The following is a 22,881-nucleotide window of genomic DNA, read 5'->3' on the forward strand; positions in this document are numbered from 1 at the left end:
TTTTTTGGTGCCACCAGTAAGAATTGAAAAATCAGGACATCCTTGTAATACAACAGAACAGTGTAAGACATTACATGAAAGAAAAAGCTGCGTGTGTGGTACCTGACATGGTAAGGTCGAGTCTGTGTAAAAGAGAGCGTTTGGCAGACTCCATATCAGGACTGGGGTTATCCAGAGCCTGTCTGCACCACACGATGGGACTCAAGGCTTTCTGCAGGGGGCTGTTCAATTTCGCCTCGTACAACCTGCAGAAACACGAGCTAGAGGTCAGTCACAAGGGATAAACATACTCTGATCACATATCTGGCACACACATTTAATCAAAAAACATGCTTAGTAAAGTTGAGATTCTCCAATTAACAGTGGCTTATTGAGAAAATGTCCCTTTAAATTAAAACAACCCAATAAAACGGTCTGTAATCCTCAAGGTAAGGTGTAAACTGCACTCAATATTGCACAGGCAGCTTTGCTTAGTCATTGAGACCTAAATTAATAGGGCCACATGAAAGCCTGGTGGAGAACGGTTCAGGTCAGCTGATCGCTAGCTTGTTTACTATCTGCTAAATACAGGCCATATGACAACAACAGATCATCTCAATAGGACAGCTGTAGTGCAGAGGACATTTGATATTAGAGGGTGATGTTATCAGTTAGATCAAGTAAATGTAAGTATGATGTTTGTTGATTTGTGTGCATGACTTCACATCCAGATGTGGGCATTGTATCTTATATAAATGTGCTCTATGAAACGCATTTGATTGGGGTCAGGTGATCACAAAACCCACCAACTAGTCAACTGACCCCTGGTTTTGTATCAATAGTGTTGCTGAGCATCCCAAAACACACAAATGTTACTGTTTTAAAAGATTAAATGTAGTTCTGGTATTAAGGCAAGTGGGTTCTGATCTGGCAGCTGAGAAGGGAATGGAGAGAGGAGGGAACAGATATAACTGCACTGCACGAGTCTTGGTCTCATACAGAGGCAGCTGTTGCTCAGGATCTCCTGACAGTAACAAGTGGTACCAAAAGTTGTTTAACAGACACAATTAGGAAAACTCTATAAATGTCCTTCAAGTCTTAAGCCTCTTCATGTTGATAATTAAATAGCTGGAGATCGTCATGTTGCTGTATTGTTTGTTGCGACAGTAGGTGGTCCTATTTGACTGCAGTGTCCAACTCACAATGGATAAAATAGTAGTGTAACAAACATGCTATAAATAATCAATAATCAAATCAGCAAATGCCAACATACACCACTGCTCAACTTTTTGGGTCGGCAAGATTTTTTAATCTTTCTCATGCACATCAGGCATTTATTAGATACAGTAAAAACAGTAATAGTTCAAAATATTTTTCTTGTTTTCAAATTGAATTATATATTTTAGCATGAATTTTCAGCATCATTACTCCAGTCTTCAGTGTCACATGATCCTTCAGAAATCATTCTAATATGCTGATTTGTTACTCAATAAAATTTTTTTTATCATTACCAAATAATAATGTTTCATGATTCTTGGACATCACAATAACAGCATTTGAAATAGATTTCTTTGGTAACAATGTAAAAGTCTTGACTGTCACTTTTCATCAGTTTAATGCATCACTCCTTGCTGAATAAAAGCATACATTTCTTAACAAGCTAAACTTTTTAAAAAAGACCCCAAACTTTTGAATGGTAGTTTAAGTTTATTGCTAACTTCAGACTGAGTCAAACTTAAGCACTACGCATCCTGTGGCCAGAAGCTGGTTTCAGTTGCTACCCAGGGGTGCGTTTCCCAAAAGCATCATTAGCCAACTATGGTCGCAAGTTCCGTCGTTATCAACATAGTTCAACCAGTCTGTGTTTCCCGAAACCATAGTTCCAATGAACATTCGCAAACAGCATCGCAAACTTATGTGGTTGCAACAACTGCCCTCAACCTGTGTTTAGAAGCATAGTTTCTTGTTTGCATGACATGTGGACTTAATAAATCCATTTATGACATTCAGTACAATCTATATATGTTATTTCAAATACATACAAATGTCATTTATCTCTTAGTTTGTACAGAGATTTAAAAGTCCAATGGCATGACATTTTCATTTTATGAGGTTCTTTAACATTAATATGAGTTCCCCTAGCCTGTATATGGTCCCCAAGTGGCTAGAATTTTTGATGGGTGTAAACCGAGTCCTGGCTGTCCTGCTCTGCCTTTGAGAAAATGACAGCTCAGACGAGTCAATCCGGAATCTTCCCTGTATGTCGTCATAACAGGAAAGGTTACCTCCCCTTCCTCTGCTTCGCCCGCCCAGAGAATTTGGAGAAAATGGATTCCGTTTATTTTACTCGCAATATCAACACAGGCTTTAAAAACAGACTTTTACCATATGGATCCGACAGCACTGCCACAAACAGTGAGTAACAGTGTTCATTAATGCCCGATTTCTGATGTGTAGCTAATCATTTAAGTTCAGACAGACTTTCTTTCTAAATCGTTTAATACTGTTCATGCATCAGTGAATCAAGCCAGTGACACAAAGCTCTTACAGCATGTCCATGTCATGTTTGCTGTTAGTTGTGGTCAAAGAATTTTGTGAGAGAAATAGCGTTGCAATGACGAGATCACTGCATTCACACTCAAATGCAAAGATGTCAGCCAATCACAACAGTGGGCAGGGCAGAGCAAAACAGAGCATTCAAGCCAGAGGGCTAATATCAAGATCAAAAAAATTGTTTTTATTTCAAAATGATGACATTTTGTGATGTAAAAATCATTCTAACAATATAAGTACACCTCAAGAAACAAAATAATTTACAAAATCCACGCCATGGGACCTTTAAAGCACTTTTTTTGAAGAGTGTGCATCTGTGGACGTGCTCTAGTATGTAAGAATGAGCCTATTCGAATCGGGAAATAAAGCAAAATAACTGAGAAAAATAAGAATCAGTCCTCAGGTGCCATACCCATAATTTATAGCAAAAAATCTAGCATGAATTCATTCTCAAAATAATTAATTAAAAGCAGTTATTACTCCACCACCTGCGTGACATCATTAACCAACGTGGTTGAACGACAGATTTGCGACAATATGGTTTCGGGAAACAGTCGTAGTTATGGTAGTTAAGCAGTGAGTTACGTCATTGTACGGGAAACACACCCCTGGTCGAGATTAGTTTGAGTAAACTCTGGTTTTCAGGGCTCAAGAAGGTGGATTTGTTTTTTAAGCGTTGTTCATCGTCACTGTGAATTACACTACACAGCTAACCTGCTCCGGAGAGATCGCAAACCCAAACTGGACCAATCAGCTGTGAGTAAAGTGACTGACAAGTGATGCAATAAAGCCACGCCCCCTGTATCTCTCACTCCAAATTAAAGCAATTTAAAGTAGGGCTGTGCGATATTGAAGAAAAATGCAATATCCTTGTTAAATAATGCGATATTCGATATGCGATACGATATTGCTTTAAGTGTGTAAAATCCATTTCTTTCCCCAACTGATATCTTTCACTTAAAGCATAACCGACTGTTTACATGATTACTCATCAAGACATAACTGTGTGTGTATTTTACAGTTCGAGTGTGTAACAAGACAAGGAAAAAAGAATGGCTTGTGCGCATGTTTCGGTGTGTGTGTCAGACATCAGACAGCACAGGACTGCAAGGAGTTGTTTTTCCGCAAGTTATTGCGTTTAATAACTCTTCTTAACGTCAAGCAAGTCACATAAGTAACAGTCGTGTGCTCAGTCTATTCTCTGCTATATGCGTCGACATAAAACGTACACTTTTCACAATGTTGAAGTAGCCTATTAAAATCATTCAGATATATTGCGTGCCCTTGCGATATGCATATTGCGATATGTACATTTGCGATATTTTGATATATTGCGCAGCCCTAGTTTAGAGTTTAAAACCTTTAGAGACAAAATTGTTAATCTTTTGCTGCTAATTATTTGTATGAATCTATTATATTGATTGACAAGGAATGTTAAACTTTGCTTTTAAATTAATATAAATATAATACATATATAATAATGCTTTTAAACAACTTGTACTCATTTGAGCTCTTTGTGAACCTATAATAATTACTAGGCATATTTCTTTGATTCACATCATGCATTGATTTGATAAAGTCAGATATTTTCTTTCAGCTGCCTTCTCAAATGTTCGCTGCAGCAGCAGTGTTTATTTCTGCCTTGTAAACGCATTTAATTTCATGTGAATTTTCAAACCAATCTCCTAATCTTCAGAAGAGAAGTGAATTGCGGCATTAAGCGGACGCTCTCCATCAGTGATTTGCTGTTTGCCACATGCATCTCACGTTCAGGTGCACGCACTTCAGAATTAATCAAACTCAAACTCAGAGTTTGTTCAACTAGCTTCGTGCAACAAGCCGCTCTGGACACATCTCTCAAGTCAATGACTGCGATTTATTGGTGTTTGTCAAACAGGCTGACACAAACCATGGCACAGAACCAGAGTCAGATTAATTTTTCAGGACTGGTGGCAATGTGGGATTGCAGTGTTGGTGGCAAAATCTGGCACATATTATAATCCCTCACATAGAGACTGAGTGCATTTCTCATAGGAAGCCTCTCTCCTGAGATACGACAGAAACTGAGATGATCTGGTATAAACACAGTCTTTACATCACAAGAACACAGATCTGCCGTTGAGAGCTGAGCTCTGACTGTTGCTTGATTGATTCAACACAATTATAAACTCATCATCTTCTTATCTTGTCAACAGATTTCAACCATTAGATCTACAAGAAAACAAGCTAACATGATCTCATCCTGCAATCGTCATGACTAAGAAGATTAAATCAATTGCGTATCCTTACTGTGATCATGTCTGACCTGTTTGGTTGGAGAAGTACACTTTCTGTCCTACCAACTATACTAGTAAACAGGTGTTAAGCTCACTGATCTGCTGGACTCCAGCTGTTGAAGGGATTTTCCAGCATTTTGCTGCCACAGCAAGATATCCGACTAAACAGGAGCAAGTGTCCGGATTACAGCATTCTGAGTCTGTGTAAATTGACCTAAACCACAGAATCTCACAGACACTGATTAAAGCAAACACAAACAATGGATTACACACTGACATCAATCCAAACAAGATCAAAAACTGATACGATGAAGCAAAATAAGTCTATTTCAAATAAAGGCTCTACTTTTTCTAAAAATGTATTAAGCAGCAGACCTGTTTTCAATAGTAATGAGAAATACTGAGCACCACATCAGCATATTAGAATGATATCTGAAGGATTGTGACACTAGAGGTTGACCGATATTTGTCATTTTTTAATATATCGGCCGATATCCGTGTTTAGTTGCGCCGATTTAGAGTCAGGCACGTCCGCGGGCAGCCCCGTGTTATTGGTGTGGTGGAAGCATCCGGAACTGGCTGCTACAGCTGGTTGAAGGTTTGCTTACTTACTTCGCTTACTTTAAGGACTGTAGTCGAAAACTATCAGCAGTTTGCTTGCTAACATGTTAGCCCCAATGTTATAAGTTCTGTTTTATTTTTCCTGTATCGGAGTTGGAGAATTTCACTCAGTCGGAGAAGTTAAGTTTAGAAATGTTGTGCATCCACTTATTATTAGTGTGACATTTTAGCATGCAAACGAAGGGAAAAACTTCAAGATATCAGCCCTAAAAATCGGCTGCACATATCGGCCATCGGCTGACCCGGACCTCTAAACATCGGCATCGTTATAGAAAAACCCATATCGGTCGATCTCTATGTGACACTGAAGACTAGAGGCATGGCTGCTGGAAAATCACAGGAATAATTTACCTTTTAAAACACCCTTGGTAAATATAAGCAAAGGCGGCTGTAAAAATAAATCTGCATTGTTTATCCTTTTGATTTAAAAAAAATAATAATTCTAACCTTTCATTGAAACTCACATTATTAAATAAATGCATGATGGCCACAATTATTGGCACCCTTAAAAATTATGAGTAAAATATCTCTGAAGTATATTCCCTAGGGATGCACCGAATATTCGGCCACCGAAAATTTTCGGCCGAAAATGGCCCAAAAGTGCATTTTCGGTTTTTCGGCCGAAAGACTTTTATCACCGAAACAACATGGCCGAAATGTTGTGATGACGTAAACAGAAACCGCGACCTGCACGTGCTTGTCTGAAGCAATGTCTGCGGTGTGGACGTATTTCAGTATATCTGAGAAACACCCACGTCTGCTCCAGCGAGAGCTAGTGTTCAGTGCAGCTGTAGTGCAGCAGCTCATGTTCTCGATGAGAAGAGGACCAGACTTCACTGTGAAACCCAACGGTTTCCCAATGCAATCTTTAACAGTGGGCATGTTTTAAGCGCGGAACACACTTCAATCCGAGTTCCCACACCAACATCGATCAACATGCATCACGAAATTCAAACGATAAATGCCGTTTTGACGCTCTTTAATGTGGCATCACTGATCACATCACAGTTCAAGCGGCGGCGCGCGCGTGAACGCGATCATCTGTGAGCGCGATCGATCATCTCTTCATTAAGAATAAACATGAATGAACATCTAAGATGTGTTGAGGATACATTACAACTTTCTGTCACGTATCATATGTGGTGTAATCGCTCAATCAGTGTTTCAACGGCAAAAAGACGTCAATATAACTGCTGTAAACCAAACAAATGTCATGTAACTTTAGCAATACATTTACCTCAGGCAGTCATTCAGTGTCCACAAAATTTTATTCACTAAAGTAAATCAACTCTTTCACTAAATATATGCTCTATATTAGCCGTTATATTCATTATATTCTACTTAACCTGTTAGTGATGTCTTGATTATTTCATGCATGTTAAATAAACCTGTCATGAAAATGACAGACACTGTGTATATAATGATTATATTTCAACAACCAATTGGATAAAAAACTATTTTATAATCAGATTCAGAAGTTATTGCAAAAACTGCCTTATGTAAAGTTTACATGTTTGCGTACTATGTTATTTGAGTGTTGATTATTAGACCTAATGCACCTGTTCTGAATGCACTTTCTTGTAGTAGTCCTACAGAGAAAATTTTTAAATGCACTAGACCTAAATGCACTTTGTTTTTATGAGAGAACATTTAATTTTAAAACCTTTCTGTAGGAATGTAAATTATTATTTAATGCACAAATGAGTGGGGTCAAGTTAAACATTTTTGTTTGAATTTTATTTTATACTGTGCATTGTTGCAATGTGCTAAATAAATATTGGCATAATTTGTAATTGATTTATTCTTTGAAACTTTAATATTAATTTATGCAATTGCAATGTCTTGATTTTAGTAAAGTTAGTACACAGTCATAGCCATAAATGCAATGGTACTAATAATTGGCATAATTTCTTTCGGTGTTTCGGTTTTCGGTTTTCGGCCTTGGTTTCCTCTTTTTCGGTTTTCGGTTTCGGCCAAGAATTTTCATTTCGGTGCATCCCTAATATTCCCATTCATATTTACATTTTTACCAAGATGGAGCATGAAAATGTCGCGACTTCCTGTTCCACAGGAGTATAAATATGAGAAACACAAAGGCCAAATTCCCTTAATCATTCATCACAACGAGTGAAATCAAAGAATATAGTTCTGATGTGCTGCAAAAGATTGTTGAGCTTCACAAAACAGAAAGTGTCTGAAAGAAAAGAGCTAAAGCATTGAAAATCCCCGTTTCCACCATCAGGGCAATAATTCAGAAGTTCAGTCAACTAAAGATGTTCTGAATCTGCCTGGAAGAGGACGTGTGTCTCTATCGTCCTAATGCACGAGAGGAGGAGAGTTTGAGTGGACAAAGACTCTCCAAGATCACAGCTGGAGAACTGCAGAGATTAGTCGAGTCTTGGGGTCAGAAAGCCTAAGAAATTATTATCAAAAAGCACCTACAGAAAAATCCTCCTCGCTCATCCAAAAACAAACTCCAGCATATTCAGTGTCAGACACGACTGGAGCTTCAGACGAGACCTGGTTCTGTAGTCAGATCAAACTTTTGTCAAGTAAAGTCCAGCCGATCGCCTTCCGTGGAAAAGTGTTGAAAGTGCCATCTCGCAATTCAAGATGCGTACGTGACGTCATGACGAGCGGACCTGCTCGCGTTAGTCTTTCGATCGGCAAGGGAACTTTCGACAATTTTTCCATAAATTGAACAGGGAATGCGGTCGGCCGAAACTTTACTTTATAAAGTTTTAAATATGGATATTTTTCTCACACAAACGCGTCGATTCGCTTCAGAAGGCCTTTATTAACACTCCAGAGCCACGTGGAGCATGTTTTTTGATGGACAGATGAATTTTTTTATGGACTTCAAAAACAGAGCAACTATAACTGCTATAATAATGCTAGGATTAGCCTGGACTTTTTTTAATATAACTCCCTTCGTCTGAAAGAAGAATGTCATATACACCTAGAATGACTTGAGGGTGAGTAAATCATGGGCTAATTTTCATTTTTGGTTGAACTATCCCTTTAAATATACAGCTGGATCTTTAATTTGGAGGGCCTGTTTTTTTGGCTTTTGTGTGACTGAGCACAAAATGAAGTTTCTGCCATGGACGTCCCAGTTCCCTGACCTGAACCCTGTAGAAAATGAGTGATGAACTGAAGAGAAGAGCTGGGATTCTGAAGGATCTGGAGATTCTGGATGAACAAACCCATCAGGCATTACAGAAGACGACTCAGAGCTGTAATCTTGGGAAAGGACGTTGCAATAATTGTGGCCAACATGAACTACAGAAACATTTGTTTCATAATGAGATATTTCCCCCCACTTTCAATTATTTTACATCAATGAAAGGTTAGAATTTTGTTGAATGAAAGATCAAAAGGATAAACAATGCAGATTTATTTTCACAGCCGCATTTGCTCATATTTACCTAAATATTAGTGGAGGGCACTGCATTCAAATATTAAGTGATCATTACTTTGACAGGTCACAACAACACACACTGTGTTTACATTTAGCTGGCTCTTCCTCACTTCAACAGTATAAGTGGTTTTGGACTTTAAACAGACACATATCAGCCTGACAGGACTGTTCATCATTGCAGTTTGTTTCATCACTCCAGGAGAGACTGCTTATTATATTACATTATTTTACCACTTTTACTTGTTCTGTTTGGAATGGCAGATTGCACAACATCACTCTGAACTGCTGTTTGCGCGTGCTCGCTTTAACAGTCTGAAAGTACTATATAAATCATAACATTATTGTAATAACTGTCAATTGTATGACATGCATGTAGAATATTTTTGTGATTGTACATTTCTCAAAAGCACTATTAATGTATTGCTTATGTCTTTAAAAAACTGATTGCACTAGTAATGTTCACGTTACATAAAACAAATGAGCAATATAGGCTACAATGCAGAAAATCATATTATGTACATCTTGCTAGAGCATATCTGAGGCCTTATCAGAAGGACATCTATATGCAAATGCATCATTTGTGTGAGATTCTAATGACATCATTGACGCATGGCTGTCATTAAGCAGATTTATAAAGCACAACTTGGTGCTAAAATAAACTGAAGGGCAAATGAAAAGGAATGAAGCAACTGCAAGACAGGCCGTGGTGCCAACTGAAAACATGCAGTCAGCAAACTGTTGCTCCTAAATGCTCAGGCATAAGACACTAATCATCAGGTGACAGTCGTATTGCAGTCAAAGCATTGGATAAACTGTCCCCAGCCCTTGGGAAAAGGGACAATGCATCAAGCGCATTCCTCCAAATGCGCGTCATTCTCTGTGGCGTCTGCACGCGCACACACACACACACACACACACACACACGGCTGCGCGCACCTGTCAAACACATGAAGAGTGTGTGTGAGGTTATTCCTCTGATCGGGGTTAACACCTCATCCGAGCAGCTTACTCACCAGCTGTCCTCATCTTCGTTCAGGCAATCCATGTCCTCCAAATCGAGGACCTCCACCTCGTCCAGCACTGAAGTTTCTCCGTCCTCAATAAAATCCAGCGAATCGTTGTCACTGTCATACCCCCCAACGTAACTGCTGCCGTGATATGATCGCCTGGGGCTCAGACGGGAGTTTTCCAAAACCCCACCGAAACCCCTCGATCCGCCGAACCCCACCCCAGTGAACCCGGCGAGCCCCGCCGCCGCTCCCGTTGAATCATACCCGGCGCTCACGGGTCTGGTGTTCCCCGAAAATCCCCCGGAAGAGGAGGAAGAGAGTACACTGGATCGGCTCCGAAGCTGCTCGTTCTGCTGCTCGAGTTTCTTCACTAAGTCTTGGAGCTTCCGCACCTCCAAGTCCGCGTTTATGTTTGAGTTGATATCCTCCATATCAAAAGCAACGATATGTCCTCGCGCCAGTTGTGTCCGTTAGGTTTGTTCAACTACCGCCAAAGTCAGCAAGTTCGCGAGCCTCTGTCGCAAGGTCTTCAAAGGGAGCACTGTCAACGCCGCGGCTCGAAAGTTACTAATCTTATCGTCGTCATCTTCTCCGGGCACTCATACACACTATAAGCGCCGTCGCCATCTTTACTGTCCGCCAGTCGCTCACTGGGAAATCTTTGAGAAGCTAGAGGTGAGACGTCATCACGTGTCTCAGCGGGGACGAGCACGTTTTGGGAGCGACCCTTCCCTGGAACCCGGCACGCGCACTTTAACTCTGATAACCCTCTCGGTAATACTTAACGTATTATTGCGGGGATTGTGTACTTTACCTGGGCACTATTGAAACACTACTCTTATTTAGTTACATTTCCTCTTTAAATTGCACAAAGTATATTTTTTGCATGCAAATTTATGGCTACATTGTAATAGCAACTGATAACGATTTTAGTGTTTATTTGGACACAAATATTGTCATTTTTACCTTGTGAAGGGATGTTTCATTATTAGTTAACAGTCTTTGGAACTAAAGCAATTAATTATAGTATGATTTTAATTATATAAATGGCTAAATTACTTATAGCACGGTGCTATATTCAAATGTCAAACAAGTATAAAATTAGCTGGTGAATTTAAATATAACAATTTCAGTCGACAGGTTTCAGTTAAACATGTGCTGTGTCCTAGACTAGAGCAGTGATTCTCAACCAGAGCCGAGACCCACTAAGGGGCTTCAGCAAACTTCCAAGGGTGCCTTAAAATGATTTAAAACAAGACAACATATCATTACAAAAGGTAAAACAACTAAAATCATACACTGTATTATTAAATACAACAAATAACCTCAACAACTGTTTATTTCCTTTGAAGAACCAGGATTCCTGGATATATGAGGTAGCCTAATTTTAAAAGTGGGATTTCTAGACCTGGTAAAGTCATGACAATTAATAATATGAGCATTTTTATAATAAATATAAATTATTTTACTTGACATACCAGGCTCTACAATATTTTATCCAGCAGAAATTGAGTAAATATATATATTTATATAGTATGTCGTATATAAAATATTTAAAAAGAGGTTCAAAAGAGCTGGAAACCTAAGGAACATTTACCTCCTAAAACTTCAAGAATCCTTAAAGCTACACTGTGTGATATTTTCTCCCATCTAGCGGTGAAAAGGTATATGACCATCCAGTGAATATTAGTTTCTGTTCCTCTCAATTCCGATTTAGTTTTAACTCCTACGGTGGCCGATTTAGTCCAAGATTAACATGGCTTCCAGTTCGACCTCGTCCACATTCGACACGGTGCCATCGAGTGTTAAAACGCGAAAGGCGAAGCTTGAATTTATGGGTATGTCCCTCTGTGGCTAATGTACTTTCAAGATGGAGGGGCAACATGGCGACCCGCATTTGAACCCCTCACCCGTATGTATTTTCAATGGCATATTATAAACTTATGAGAATACTTTATTACTTGAAAGAAGTAAATATACATTAATGAGCACATATATTTTTGAAAGAACTAAGTGTTTTTAGCTAAGAATAAACTATAAAAGTTACACAGTGTAGCTTTAAATGTAATAATTATTTTTACATAATATATTTACTTATACTTATTTTTAATATAAGTAGACTGTCATATTAATACATTTACTTTTAATATACATGTATACTTTTAAATATTTAAGGAATCATTTTAATTTATTTTGAAAAACACAATGTTATGCTAAATAAGTAACTAAATCTTTGCATGTTGAAAGTGTGCATTTAAAATTTGCATGGGCTGTTTTTGAGACGTGCCGAAATAATATAGTGTCTTTAGATGTTTGTTCTCTGATATGGTCTCACTTTCAAATGAAATTTCTTGATGCTTAATGGCTAAACCAGCCTTTTATATCATAACCATTTCTGTCAGAAATCTTCTCATTGTTTTTAGGAAGAAAACTCATTTAATTTGATGATTTTTTTTGGCCATCTTGTTTGGACATTTACCATATTCCCTCACAGCCCATCAGTCTAACACAGAACGAATGGTGTCAGCCAGAAGGGCCGCTGGAGGCACCTCAGGATTTATCTTCTTGTACCGAGGGATAAATCTGGATTAGAACCTTAAAATGTTCACTCAGTCCTACTCACGAGTCCTGGCCTCGACTGAACTCTTCAGTCATTTCAGTTCCAGGTGAGCAAGACAGAAAGGCTAAGAGATTGTCCTTGGGCAGAGGTTTTCAACCTTAGCAGACCCAGGGGCCACCAATTCAGACTCCTACCTAACCCAGGAACCACTAATATAATAGTAAATAATGTTTAAAATCACTTTAACTCCCTCTAGTCATATCAGTAGGCTAATAAGAGTGCATCTGGAAGTATTTTGCCCAAAGGTACAAGACGCGATGGAGAGATACTGTATAAAACTATTGATTTGAAGTTGTTGATTACATATAGAAAGAAACAATACACTGTATTTTGCATTTATTACAAAATATGCATACAAAATTTCACTACGACATTCGCAGTGCTTTCATGGCCGTGGGCGAGTGCTAAAGTGTTCTTTAGGAACAATTAATTTGTTGCGATTCTCTTATTTTCTTTCAGTCATGGCATAAATTAATCATGGTTGAGGGTAAATAATGCATTTCTACAATGCAGTACCCTTTGATTGATCCAAACCCAAGGTTTTTTAACAGTAAATCCATTTATTTACAAATGAGAACGTGAAATATTCATCAGCTCATCTTTGACACAAAATACTTTTTAAGTTGTGGAGAACGTGTTTGATCTCAAGGCAACAAGAGTTCAAAGTGTATCTGATCCTGCAGTGTCATCCAAAATGTCTCCTGACCCTTGACCTGTCACCTGCGCATCCTCATCCCCTCTCACTCCATCTCCACCTTCCCCAGCGTCACTCTGAGTTGTCATTGAGTCCTCCAGTCTGTCCTGATCCGAGCTCATTTCCTGCACCTCATCAACACGCTCTTCCTCCTCGTCTTCCTCCTCTGCGTCCATTTCAAACACACGTAAGTGTCTCAGATTTTCACTGAGCTGATGAGAGAGAAGAATAATATTATAAATGATTTTGAAATAATTCAATTATTGAAATTGAATGCACATTAATGGCAGCAATATTACATACATTTTAAATTATTGTGAAATAATTGTGCAGATTGTACCTTAATTATCAATAAATCAACAGTTTGACATCAATTATTCTTATAAAGCTGTTTTATTTAAACATTTATACATCAGTTTTCACTTCTCATCCATTAATCGGATACGTTTTCAGTATAAATGATTTTCCTAAATTGTTAAAAATTGTTGTAGAGTCTTACCACGCAGGCCACTTTTCGGACCCCATTAACTGCCACAAACTGAGCCTTGATATTGTCCATCTCTCTGCTCTGGTTTCCCCAGGCCAGACTCTGTACTGGGATCCCTTCAGTCTGCTGCTCCAGCCTAAAACACACCACAACAAAGACGACACATCAAAAGAGTGCTAATTCAGGACATTCAATAGAGGCGAGCCAAGCTAAGCCTAACCGTATTACAAGCTAGTATATTGCTGGAACTACTGCAATTTATGTACCATGCTACTTACAATTCTTTAAAAAGCCCCAATTATGCTATTTTAAAGGCTTTTAAAACAGGTTTACATGAATCAAAGGTCAAAAAACACTTTCATTTACTCATAATATACTCTGCACATCACCACATTATTCAATTATTCTCAGATGATTCGTTGGATGAATCCCTCCTTTCCACGAGCTCCTCTGCCATGATTGGCCAGACGGCCCAGTCTGTTGTGATTGGTCTACCACTTACAGCACTTGTCGGAAGCCAAACGGCCATTACCATAACTGAACTTCAGCTCTGGAGGCTTCCTCAGTCCTGAGTGATTGTAGATTTTACCATATCAATCCGAACGCGAGTACGATCATTGGAAGAATTAGTTATTCAACCCGTACCTCTATCACAAGGACGACTTGAGCAGGACGTTCTCAGTGAGACGCTACTGATTTTGAGGTTCATTATGAGATGTTGCAGCTGTAATTCCTCACCATCAGCATTAACAAGTGTGCGTCCATCAACAAACCCGTGTGTATTTCTCATTTATTGTGGTGCACATGCGGGAACTGTATCAACAGTAGGGCACTATCATTTCCGTGTTCACGGAATCGCGGACGGAATCGTGTAATTGGCATATTAACGCGGAATCTAGTGATAACGCAGAATTTCGCGGAATTTTACATATTTGTAATGAAATGCTGTTTTGTGTGGGAGAAGAACGCATGTCTGAGGAAAATGCAGACCGGGGGAAGCAAATCTGGGCGACACAACCCCTCCCGTCATTTTAGCTCCCCCTTCAAAACAATGAAAGTATGGGGAAGCGGCTCTCCACGGCTCTGCTTCCGTCGGCGAAAACGTTAAGAAACTCAACGGTGTTTGATAAAGGTGTTTGATAACTATTACATTTCTGTATATGTCTAACAGGGAAGGCCATGGGTAAAAATAACATTTATTATAATGGGTTTATGTAAAGATTGTTTTAAGTTAAATTAAATTAAAAGTTATTTTTTAAAGCCTAATGTTGAAATTGGTAGCTTTCAGTTATACTGTAATGTAACATCATTAATCTCATTTCTCATTTCATAGAGACATTATCAGTGATACTGGCCTTCATTCATAAAAAGATGCCATTACAACAAATATTTAACATATACTGTCTTTAAACTGTTTCTTCATTAATTTGGAGAGTAACTGAAATAATTACAATATCAAAATATTAAAAACTGTTTTTTAATTGCAATTAATCATGACTAATCACAGAAAAAAAATGTGATTAATTCAGGGTTTTTTTTATCAATTCACATCACTAATATTTAGTTGTGACTTGAAGTACTTAGAGTGCATTGTTTGTCCTGAAAAGTACAGAGTAAATGTGACGATTGTTACCTCAATAAATGTAAGGTCATTCCTATTTTATGTTCTATTATATTAACATTAAAAGCACAGGTTTTTTTACGAATAAAATAACAGTTAAGGGTAAAAAAAAAACTGAATTCCCAAAAATTAAAACGGAAAAAGGAATTAGCAAAAATTAAAACGGAATTAGTAAAAATTAAAGCGAATTTGGAAAAAAATAAAACAGATTTTATAGTGCCCTACAATAACAGCGCATACGTTAGCCGAGCACTAACGTAACATTAAAGTGTGTAAAACAAATCTTGCTCCATCCTTTATTTTTACTCAAAGTATTAAGAACGACACATAATCTGCATTAATAGACACAGTTTTAGGTAATAGTGGCCCAGAGCTGATGAGCAGAAGTATTTCAGTAAGACCGTAATAACGCGAGTTCGCCGGTTAGCCAGAAACTTGCACAATATAAAACTTTATTTATCATGCACTTTCGACTTTACCACTTTGCAGAACCTTTACATTCACACTGCATTAAAGGGGATATTCGAAAAACCATAATTGGGCACTTTAAGAAAGAATTGAATGATTAGTAGAAGAATACAACTGATTGGTAGAAATCAACAAGTGTGCTGTACCTGAGCCTAAGGTCCCAGGTGAACTCTTCATCCCAGCTCAAAGCAGAGTTTAGAGGAAGCTGAGCAAGGATGCGCATCTTATTCTCATCATCTTCCACACTTCGCAATACCACTGTCAACGTCTCGTCATCATAAAAGCGGGCATCAAGGCAACGGTACGAGCCACTAATAAACACAATTTTATTCAGTCATTTACATTTCACACATACAAAGATTAAACAATGGCAATATTTTCATAATATGCTATTTCCACAGATGAACTCACGTAGAAGTTGGTGCAGGCGTTTCATCATCTATACTAGAGTTGAGAGGAGTGCTGAGGTTCAGGGCCACCAGACCATTAGGGACAGACCTTATTCACACACACAAGTTCAGTCAGTAATGAAAATCGATTCATTGATGATATACGATTCTTTCTCAAAAGATTCTAGATCGATCCATGACTGATTCACTGAGTTCATTCATTGAATGATTCAGGTTTTTTTAGATACTGTACACACTACTGTTCAAAAGTTTGAGGTCAGTAAAGACATTTTTTAAATATAGAAGTCTCTCATGGTCATCAAGGCTGCATTTATTTGTAACAGTAAAAACAATAACATTGTGAAATATTACAATTTAAAATAACTGTTTTATAGTTTTAAAATGTAATTTATTCCTGTGATGGCAAAGCTGAATTTTCAGCATCATTACTCCAGTCTTCAGTGTCACATGATCCTTCAGGAATCATTGTAATATGATGATTTGATGCTCAAGAAACATTTCTTATTATTATCAATGTTGAAAACAGCTGTGCTGCTTAATATTTTTGTGAAAATTGTGAAACATTTATTCAGAATTCTCTGATTAATAGAACGTTGAAAAGAAAAGCATTTATTTGAAATAGACATATTTTGTAACATTACATTTCTTTACGGTCTCTGTGGCGAGGAGGGTGTGGTTCAGCGAGGTCGGCAATGGGAGAAGAGACAGGTGACGAGCGGTACGTAAGTGGGTTAAAGGGATAGTTCACCCAAAAATGAAAATTCTGTTATCATTTACTCACCCTCAAGTTGTTCCAAACCTGTATGAGTTTCTTTGTTCTACTGAACACAAAAGAAGCACTGTTGAAGAATGTTTGTAACCAAGCAGATAGAGCAACCATTGACTACCAAAGTAGGGGTAAAAAACACTATGGTAGTCAATGGTTGCTCTTTCTGCTTTGTTACAAACATTCTTCAAAATATCTTCTTTTGTGTTTAAAGCTATTCATTCACCTGTGTCTCATAGCAGTAATTGGCGTGGGGAGACCGGATAAAATCCGGATGGAAACAGGAAGCGGAGAGAGAGAAGCTGAGGACTCGCGTGGAGGTGAGAGAGGAAGCTCTGGAGAGCACGCCTGTTATCGTTATACAGAGATTGAACTTGAGTTTGAATGCGCGGGTAGCGCACTTTGTTTTGTGGACTGAGAGAATTATAATAAACACACGAGTCCCAGCAAGCCGACCCTGTCTCCTTCCTTCATTATACTTTGAACTGTGTTACAGTCTCTTTTTATCAACTATATGCATCCTTAATGAAAAAAAGATATTTTAGCTTGATATCACTGACCCTAATCTTTTAACTGGTAATGAACATTCATGTTTTGAAAATATGTTCTTTGTGGTCAAATACAATAGAGAATATAACACAAGAGGTATGTGTACCTGTTGGGGTCGGTTGCTCTCCTCAGAATATAGATTTTAGAGGGTGAGATCTCTGGCATACAGAAAACTACATCAAGCATACCGGCCTTCTTATCATTCCACCTGCATTAAAACACACTCATCATCATCATCATCATCATCATCATCATCATCATCATCACCATGTTTAGAACAATCTATGACTGCAGAGTGCAGACTGTAATTGCTTTATGAACCCTACATTACTGACAGACACTGTAACCTCAGAATTCCCCATTATAAATTACAGAGATACAAGAAGTCCACTTACAGTGAAGGCAACTCAAACAGCCTTGGTGAATTTTCTGAGCTATCACAAAAAAAAGAAGTATAGAAATCATCATAATTCCAACAGCAAGACAAAATTTGAACTCTAAATCAAAATCAAACAATGTGTTACTTCCTGTCAAATCATTAGCAGTACTAAAACCACAAGAGCATGTTCACTTTTAAACAAGTATTGAAGTTCTGTCTGAATCCAGACCATGGATTACCTCTCAGGAACAGTGTACAAGCGTAAACACACAGCTTGTTTTACTGAATGCCCGATGACCTCCTGAAAAACACAAACAGACATATAATTGACCATATGCATGGTGACTTCCTGGTTTTCCATAAGCCAGCTTGGGCATTTCCAGTGAACTGTTAGCTGTCATTCTATACTCATTGTACATGGACACAAAACCATCAATGGTTGACCTTTTAATGTTGTATTTATATTTTAATGCAGTTATCCCACTCACCTAATTTTGCCAATAAACCAGTTTTATTGATTGCAATAAAGACAAAGCTAATAGGAACGTTGGAATAAGAAACACACACATGCAACATTTTTCCAGCACTTCAAATGTTATTTTTAATGTGATGACCAAAAACATTATTTGTTCATCCTTCTGAGATTTGTATTCATTTGTAAAACCGAATGTTTTAAAATACAGCATTTAATAGAAAAACTTATTTAAAGCTGCAGTCTGTAACTTTTAGCGCTCTAGCGGTTAATAAACAGAACTGCATGAGTCTTGCGGAAGAACATTGCAGCCGGAGCTACTTCTCTCTGTTTATGTCTATGGCGAGTCAAGCAGGGACTGTGCTCATCCACAGCGGTTCCTACCAGACCGGTCTGAAATAGTCCCAATATAAACACTTATTATAAGTGTACCATAATGATTCAGGGTAAGACAAAAACACATTTTGGAAAATGGATTCATGTTGTGCATTCTCATTATATATTTTTTGTAAATCTTAAACACAAAAAAAGTTACGGACAGCAGCTTTAAAGGGGTGATGAATTGAGAAATCAACTTTCCCTTGAGCCTTTGATATATAAAAGTTCATTGTGATATAAGAATATCCTGTAAGTTTCGGAGCTGAAAACTTCCTTGTTAGTCAAAGAAAAGCTTTTATTGACACCAGGCCCAGAAAATCTCAGAATTTGTCGACCATTGATCGTATGCTGAAATGCCGCCTCAAAAGATAAATATGTACGCCTGACTCTGTAGCCCCGCCCACCGACTCGTGGAGCTAAACTGATCGCGCTACCGAGCAATAAACATGCCGAAGATATTGTGATATTGCAAGATTTTGCACTGTGCCTGTTTGTGGAAGAACACAGTCGCTGCATAAGCTTCCTTTGGATTCTAATATTATGAATGAGTGGTTGAACTTTATTTTTAATGAATATCCAGCTCACGTGGGGAAGACATTGCACGTATGTTCATTCACCGGATTCGTTTGTAAACAAGAGACTGGATTTGCAGACAGGATGAGATTACATGAATGAAGCAACACACTAATATAAGTAAAAAACATTTTTATATGTGATAATATTGCATTGTTACAGATCAAATACAATACCAATACGTATCATCTTAAATAGTGAAATAACATTCCTTTCTTGATGTGCGTTCACTCTCTTGACTTGATATTTCAAGGAAAAATACAATCGCGGAAGTTTTGATCATGCTGTCTGCAAAGTACTTGGCGGGCGCGCATATACACCGATCGGGCGAACCAAGTAATATAAAATAACATTCATTAATTGCGGGTGGACGAGAGATAAATCATTGTGTTTGTTTGATAAAGACATTTTGCAAGCCCTGAGGGACGAATCATTCCGGTTGCCACTTTCAAAACAATCACTCACTCGTACTCATGGGGGAGCCGAAGCTCATTAAATATGCAAATCTTATCCAATCCTAGCCATGGGCGTTGACTTCCAAGTCTTCAGTGCGGCACGCCCATAAAAACCGAGCATGTCTTGAGAGAGGCTCAAAACCAGGGCAGAAAATAGCCTATTACTTATTCATTATGATGTTTTTGAATGTAAAAACCACGCAAACGTCACAAGTAGACCTCAGACAACAATATACATTTTTTTAAAAGCCAGTTCATGACACCTTAAAAAAAAAAAAAAAAAAAGACATTAATTACCACTATAACCAGGAAATGGCAGCAGAGGAGCATTTATTGGCTCATATTAGCCATTTCCAGTAATATTCCACATATTTCGATTTTGAATAAATATTAAAATCACTAGGTTTATAAATAAATTGTCAAGGTGAAGTATGAAGTACTCACAAAGTCTCATGGAAAACAATAACTTTTACGGGCACTCTTCCCATTTTGTTTAATGAATCTAACTAAAGTGCACAATAAATCTTTAATTTACAGGTTTTTTTCACATGAAAGTGTGAAAACTGATGGTCAAATTGAATTTCGCTGAGGAGGAACACGTCTTTTTTATGACGTTTTAGTAATTTGAATGACTAAATTAATGCTCGGCCTGACTACTTAAGTGACTATATTCTGATTATAAACTAAGTATTACACTATTAATGCCGTTAAATCTACCTCAGGACATTGATGATACAGACACTCCAACAAGTGACATTTCACCGGAAGTTTTCCAGCTGGCTTATATCATTGCGGAGGTTCTTAAGAACGTTCTGTGCATATGGGCAATTAGGAGTCAGACGCATTAGAGAAAGAATGGTCAGCAGGAAGAGTGAAACAACCCAGTTAATGTAGTTAATGCTCCTGTTATATATGTGCTGGAGACTGTTAATGGATGGAGCTTGTGTGTGAGAAGGAAAGTTACTGCATCCTCTGGAAAAGAGAAGAGGATGGGATGTATGTCCATTTTGTGAAAGAGAATTTGTTTTTGAGGGGAGGTAATAATATGGCAAGCCTCTTTGTTGTTTATAAATATAAGCCCTCATATTGCAGCTTGTGTTTTTATTGTAATTCTGCTTGGCTGAAATTCATAAACACTGACTCAAACAATCTCAGCCCATAATAAAGAGCTGAAAACAGAAGTTGTTTAGTCCTAAATTATAAGGTTTCAAAGTAGAACATGTAAAACTGTTGTCCTAGTGTATAGCAGTTGTGTCCAAGTGACTTTGTTTACAGAGATACAGAAAAAGTAGTAAGGTTTGTGTGTGTGTGTGTGTGTGTTAGAGACTCACGGCTGGTTTCTGTAAGCAAAAATCAATGAAACCCTCCATCATTCTCTTGACAAAGTGCAAAGACTTCTGTGGGTAAGTGGGGAAGAGCAGCGGACTGTCTGCAACACAAAAAGTATCAAACATGCAAGTAAATAATTACATTTCTCCTATTCAATTTGACTTTTGCCCCAAAACGATAAGTTCACATTAGCAGTCTTGTGGTCTAATAAAGGAAGGTGTAGTGATTTAACCTTTTAGGTGAGTGCTCTGCTTTAAAAATGTCACCCACTGGTTGCCCTCCATGTTGGGTGGAGATACCAAGTCTTCATCTTCATCCTTCAAGTACTGCAAAACAACATGTATTCGTATGTTATGTTACAACATTCGTATGTTATGAAATGAGGAAAATAATTCCCTTCTTGAACGTGTAAGAAGGTCCTTACCTGTCCAACACGCTCAACATTGAAATACTTCCCTTTCCGATCAAACAGCTCCTCATTCTAAAATAGGGAACAGAAAATGAGGTGAGCTTTCACCAAAGGCTTGTTTAGTGTTAAAATGATGTTTCTCGTTCACTCACAGCACTGAAATGCTCAGACAGGAAGTCAGCCACAAAAGCCAGATCCTTCTGAGTCATCTGAAACACACAATCATTTATAATATATAGAAAGTATATATAGTATATAGAAATATACAAAAATAAATAAATAATTACATTATATATACATACATATATATACATATTATATATATATATATAACATAAAAACTAGTACATAAAAATTATACACAGTACACACACATATATTATGTAAACACAATATATATATAAATATATGTGTGTATGTGTATATGTGTGTAATGTATATGTATGTGTATATATATATATATATATATATATATATATATATATATATATATATATATATATATATATATATATATATATATATATATATATATATATATATATATATATATATATATATATATATATATACACACACGTATATATTTATATTAGGGCTGTCAAAAGATTAATCACGATTAATCGCATCCAAAATAAAAGTTTGTGTTTACATAATATATGTGTGTGTACTCTGTTAATTATTATTTATATATAAATACACACACAAGCATGTATATATTTAAGAAAAAAATATTATTTTTATATATAAAACATTTATATATATTATAGATTATATAAATGTATATACAGTATATACATGCAAATATTTCTTAAATATATACATGAATGTGTGTGTATTTATATATAAATAATAATTAACAGAGTACACACACATATATTATGTAAACACAAACTTTTATTTTGGATGCGATTGATCGCGATTAATCTTTTAACAGCCCTAATTTATATATATTTATTTTTTGGATTATTTAAATTATTATAAAATTTCCCAGTATCATCATTTTCTTCACCCAAAATCTTTCACTCTCTGTTTGAAAAAGTAATCTGATTACTGATTACTCCTTTAAAAAGTAACTTAGTTACTTTACAGATTACTTGATTTTAAAAGTAACTAAGTTAGATTACAAGTTACTTTATTAGTTCATAAAAATGACAAGTGTTTTTTCCAACACTCACTTTATTGGAAGTGTATTTTTAACAGTAACGTCAACAATGTATCTCCGGACATTAAAAAACAAAACAAAACATGTTTTAATAAAAAAAATGTAATAAAGACAGTCTTTCTTGACTTCACTTAACATAAATACTCTCACGAGACGCAAGAAGAAAGCAAAAATCTATATTTTTACTAAGGAAAATGACAAAAATAGTAACGCACAGTGACTTGGATAAATTACTTTAATCTGATT

At 37.1% G+C, this 22,881-nt stretch overlaps 3 protein-coding genes across 8 annotated transcripts in view; 1 reads left to right on the forward strand and 2 right to left on the reverse strand.

Annotated features, from left to right (window-relative positions):
- The window catches only part of LOC307134674 (uncharacterized protein), a 38,019-nt gene extending 32,850 nt beyond the window's left edge, over positions 1 to 5,169 (forward strand). Inside the window, exon 4 of the mRNA XM_079830593.1 lies at positions 4,728 to 5,169. The gene's annotated coding sequence lies outside the window, so the exon portion shown is untranslated. The remainder of the gene's footprint in view (positions 1 to 4,727) is intronic.
- The window catches only part of slain2 (SLAIN motif family, member 2), a 35,537-nt gene extending 25,006 nt beyond the window's left edge, over positions 1 to 10,531 (reverse strand). Inside the window, exons 1-2 of one of the 4 annotated variants that reach the window (XM_079830590.1) lie at positions 9,864 to 10,531; positions 103 to 245 (exon numbers count right to left, since the gene is read on the reverse strand). In XM_079830590.1, the coding sequence (XP_079686716.1) occupies positions 103 to 245; positions 9,864 to 10,291 (571 nt within the window). In that variant the 5' untranslated portion in view covers positions 10,292 to 10,531. The remainder of the gene's footprint in view (positions 1 to 102; positions 246 to 9,863) is intronic. The other 3 variants (XM_079830592.1, XM_079830589.1, XM_079830591.1) reach the window with 3 other exon arrangements.
- A 2,270-nt stretch (positions 10,532 to 12,801) lies between these two features.
- Positions 12,802 to 22,881, reverse strand: part of anapc4 (anaphase promoting complex subunit 4) — a 29,684-nt gene continuing 19,604 nt past the window's right edge. For all 3 annotated transcript variants that reach the window (XM_079830603.1, XM_079830602.1, XM_079830604.1), the window contains 11 exons: positions 21,623 to 21,679; positions 21,486 to 21,542; positions 21,294 to 21,387; positions 21,064 to 21,161; positions 18,094 to 18,155; positions 17,871 to 17,909; positions 17,582 to 17,683; positions 16,162 to 16,248; positions 15,897 to 16,061; positions 13,674 to 13,797; positions 12,802 to 13,386 (listed from right to left, as the gene is read on the reverse strand). In XM_079830603.1, coding sequence (XP_079686729.1) covers positions 13,141 to 13,386; positions 13,674 to 13,797; positions 15,897 to 16,061; positions 16,162 to 16,248; positions 17,582 to 17,683; positions 17,871 to 17,909; positions 18,094 to 18,155; positions 21,064 to 21,161; positions 21,294 to 21,387; positions 21,486 to 21,542; positions 21,623 to 21,679 — 1,131 coding nt within the window. In that variant the 3' untranslated portion in view covers positions 12,802 to 13,140. The remainder of the gene's footprint in view (positions 13,387 to 13,673; positions 13,798 to 15,896; positions 16,062 to 16,161; positions 16,249 to 17,581; positions 17,684 to 17,870; positions 17,910 to 18,093; positions 18,156 to 21,063; positions 21,162 to 21,293; positions 21,388 to 21,485; positions 21,543 to 21,622; positions 21,680 to 22,881) is intronic.

The sequence above is a fragment of the Gobio gobio genome (assembly GCF_949357685.1).
Source record: "Gobio gobio genome assembly, chromosome: 12".
NCBI lineage: Eukaryota > Metazoa > Chordata > Actinopteri > Cypriniformes > Gobionidae > Gobio > Gobio gobio.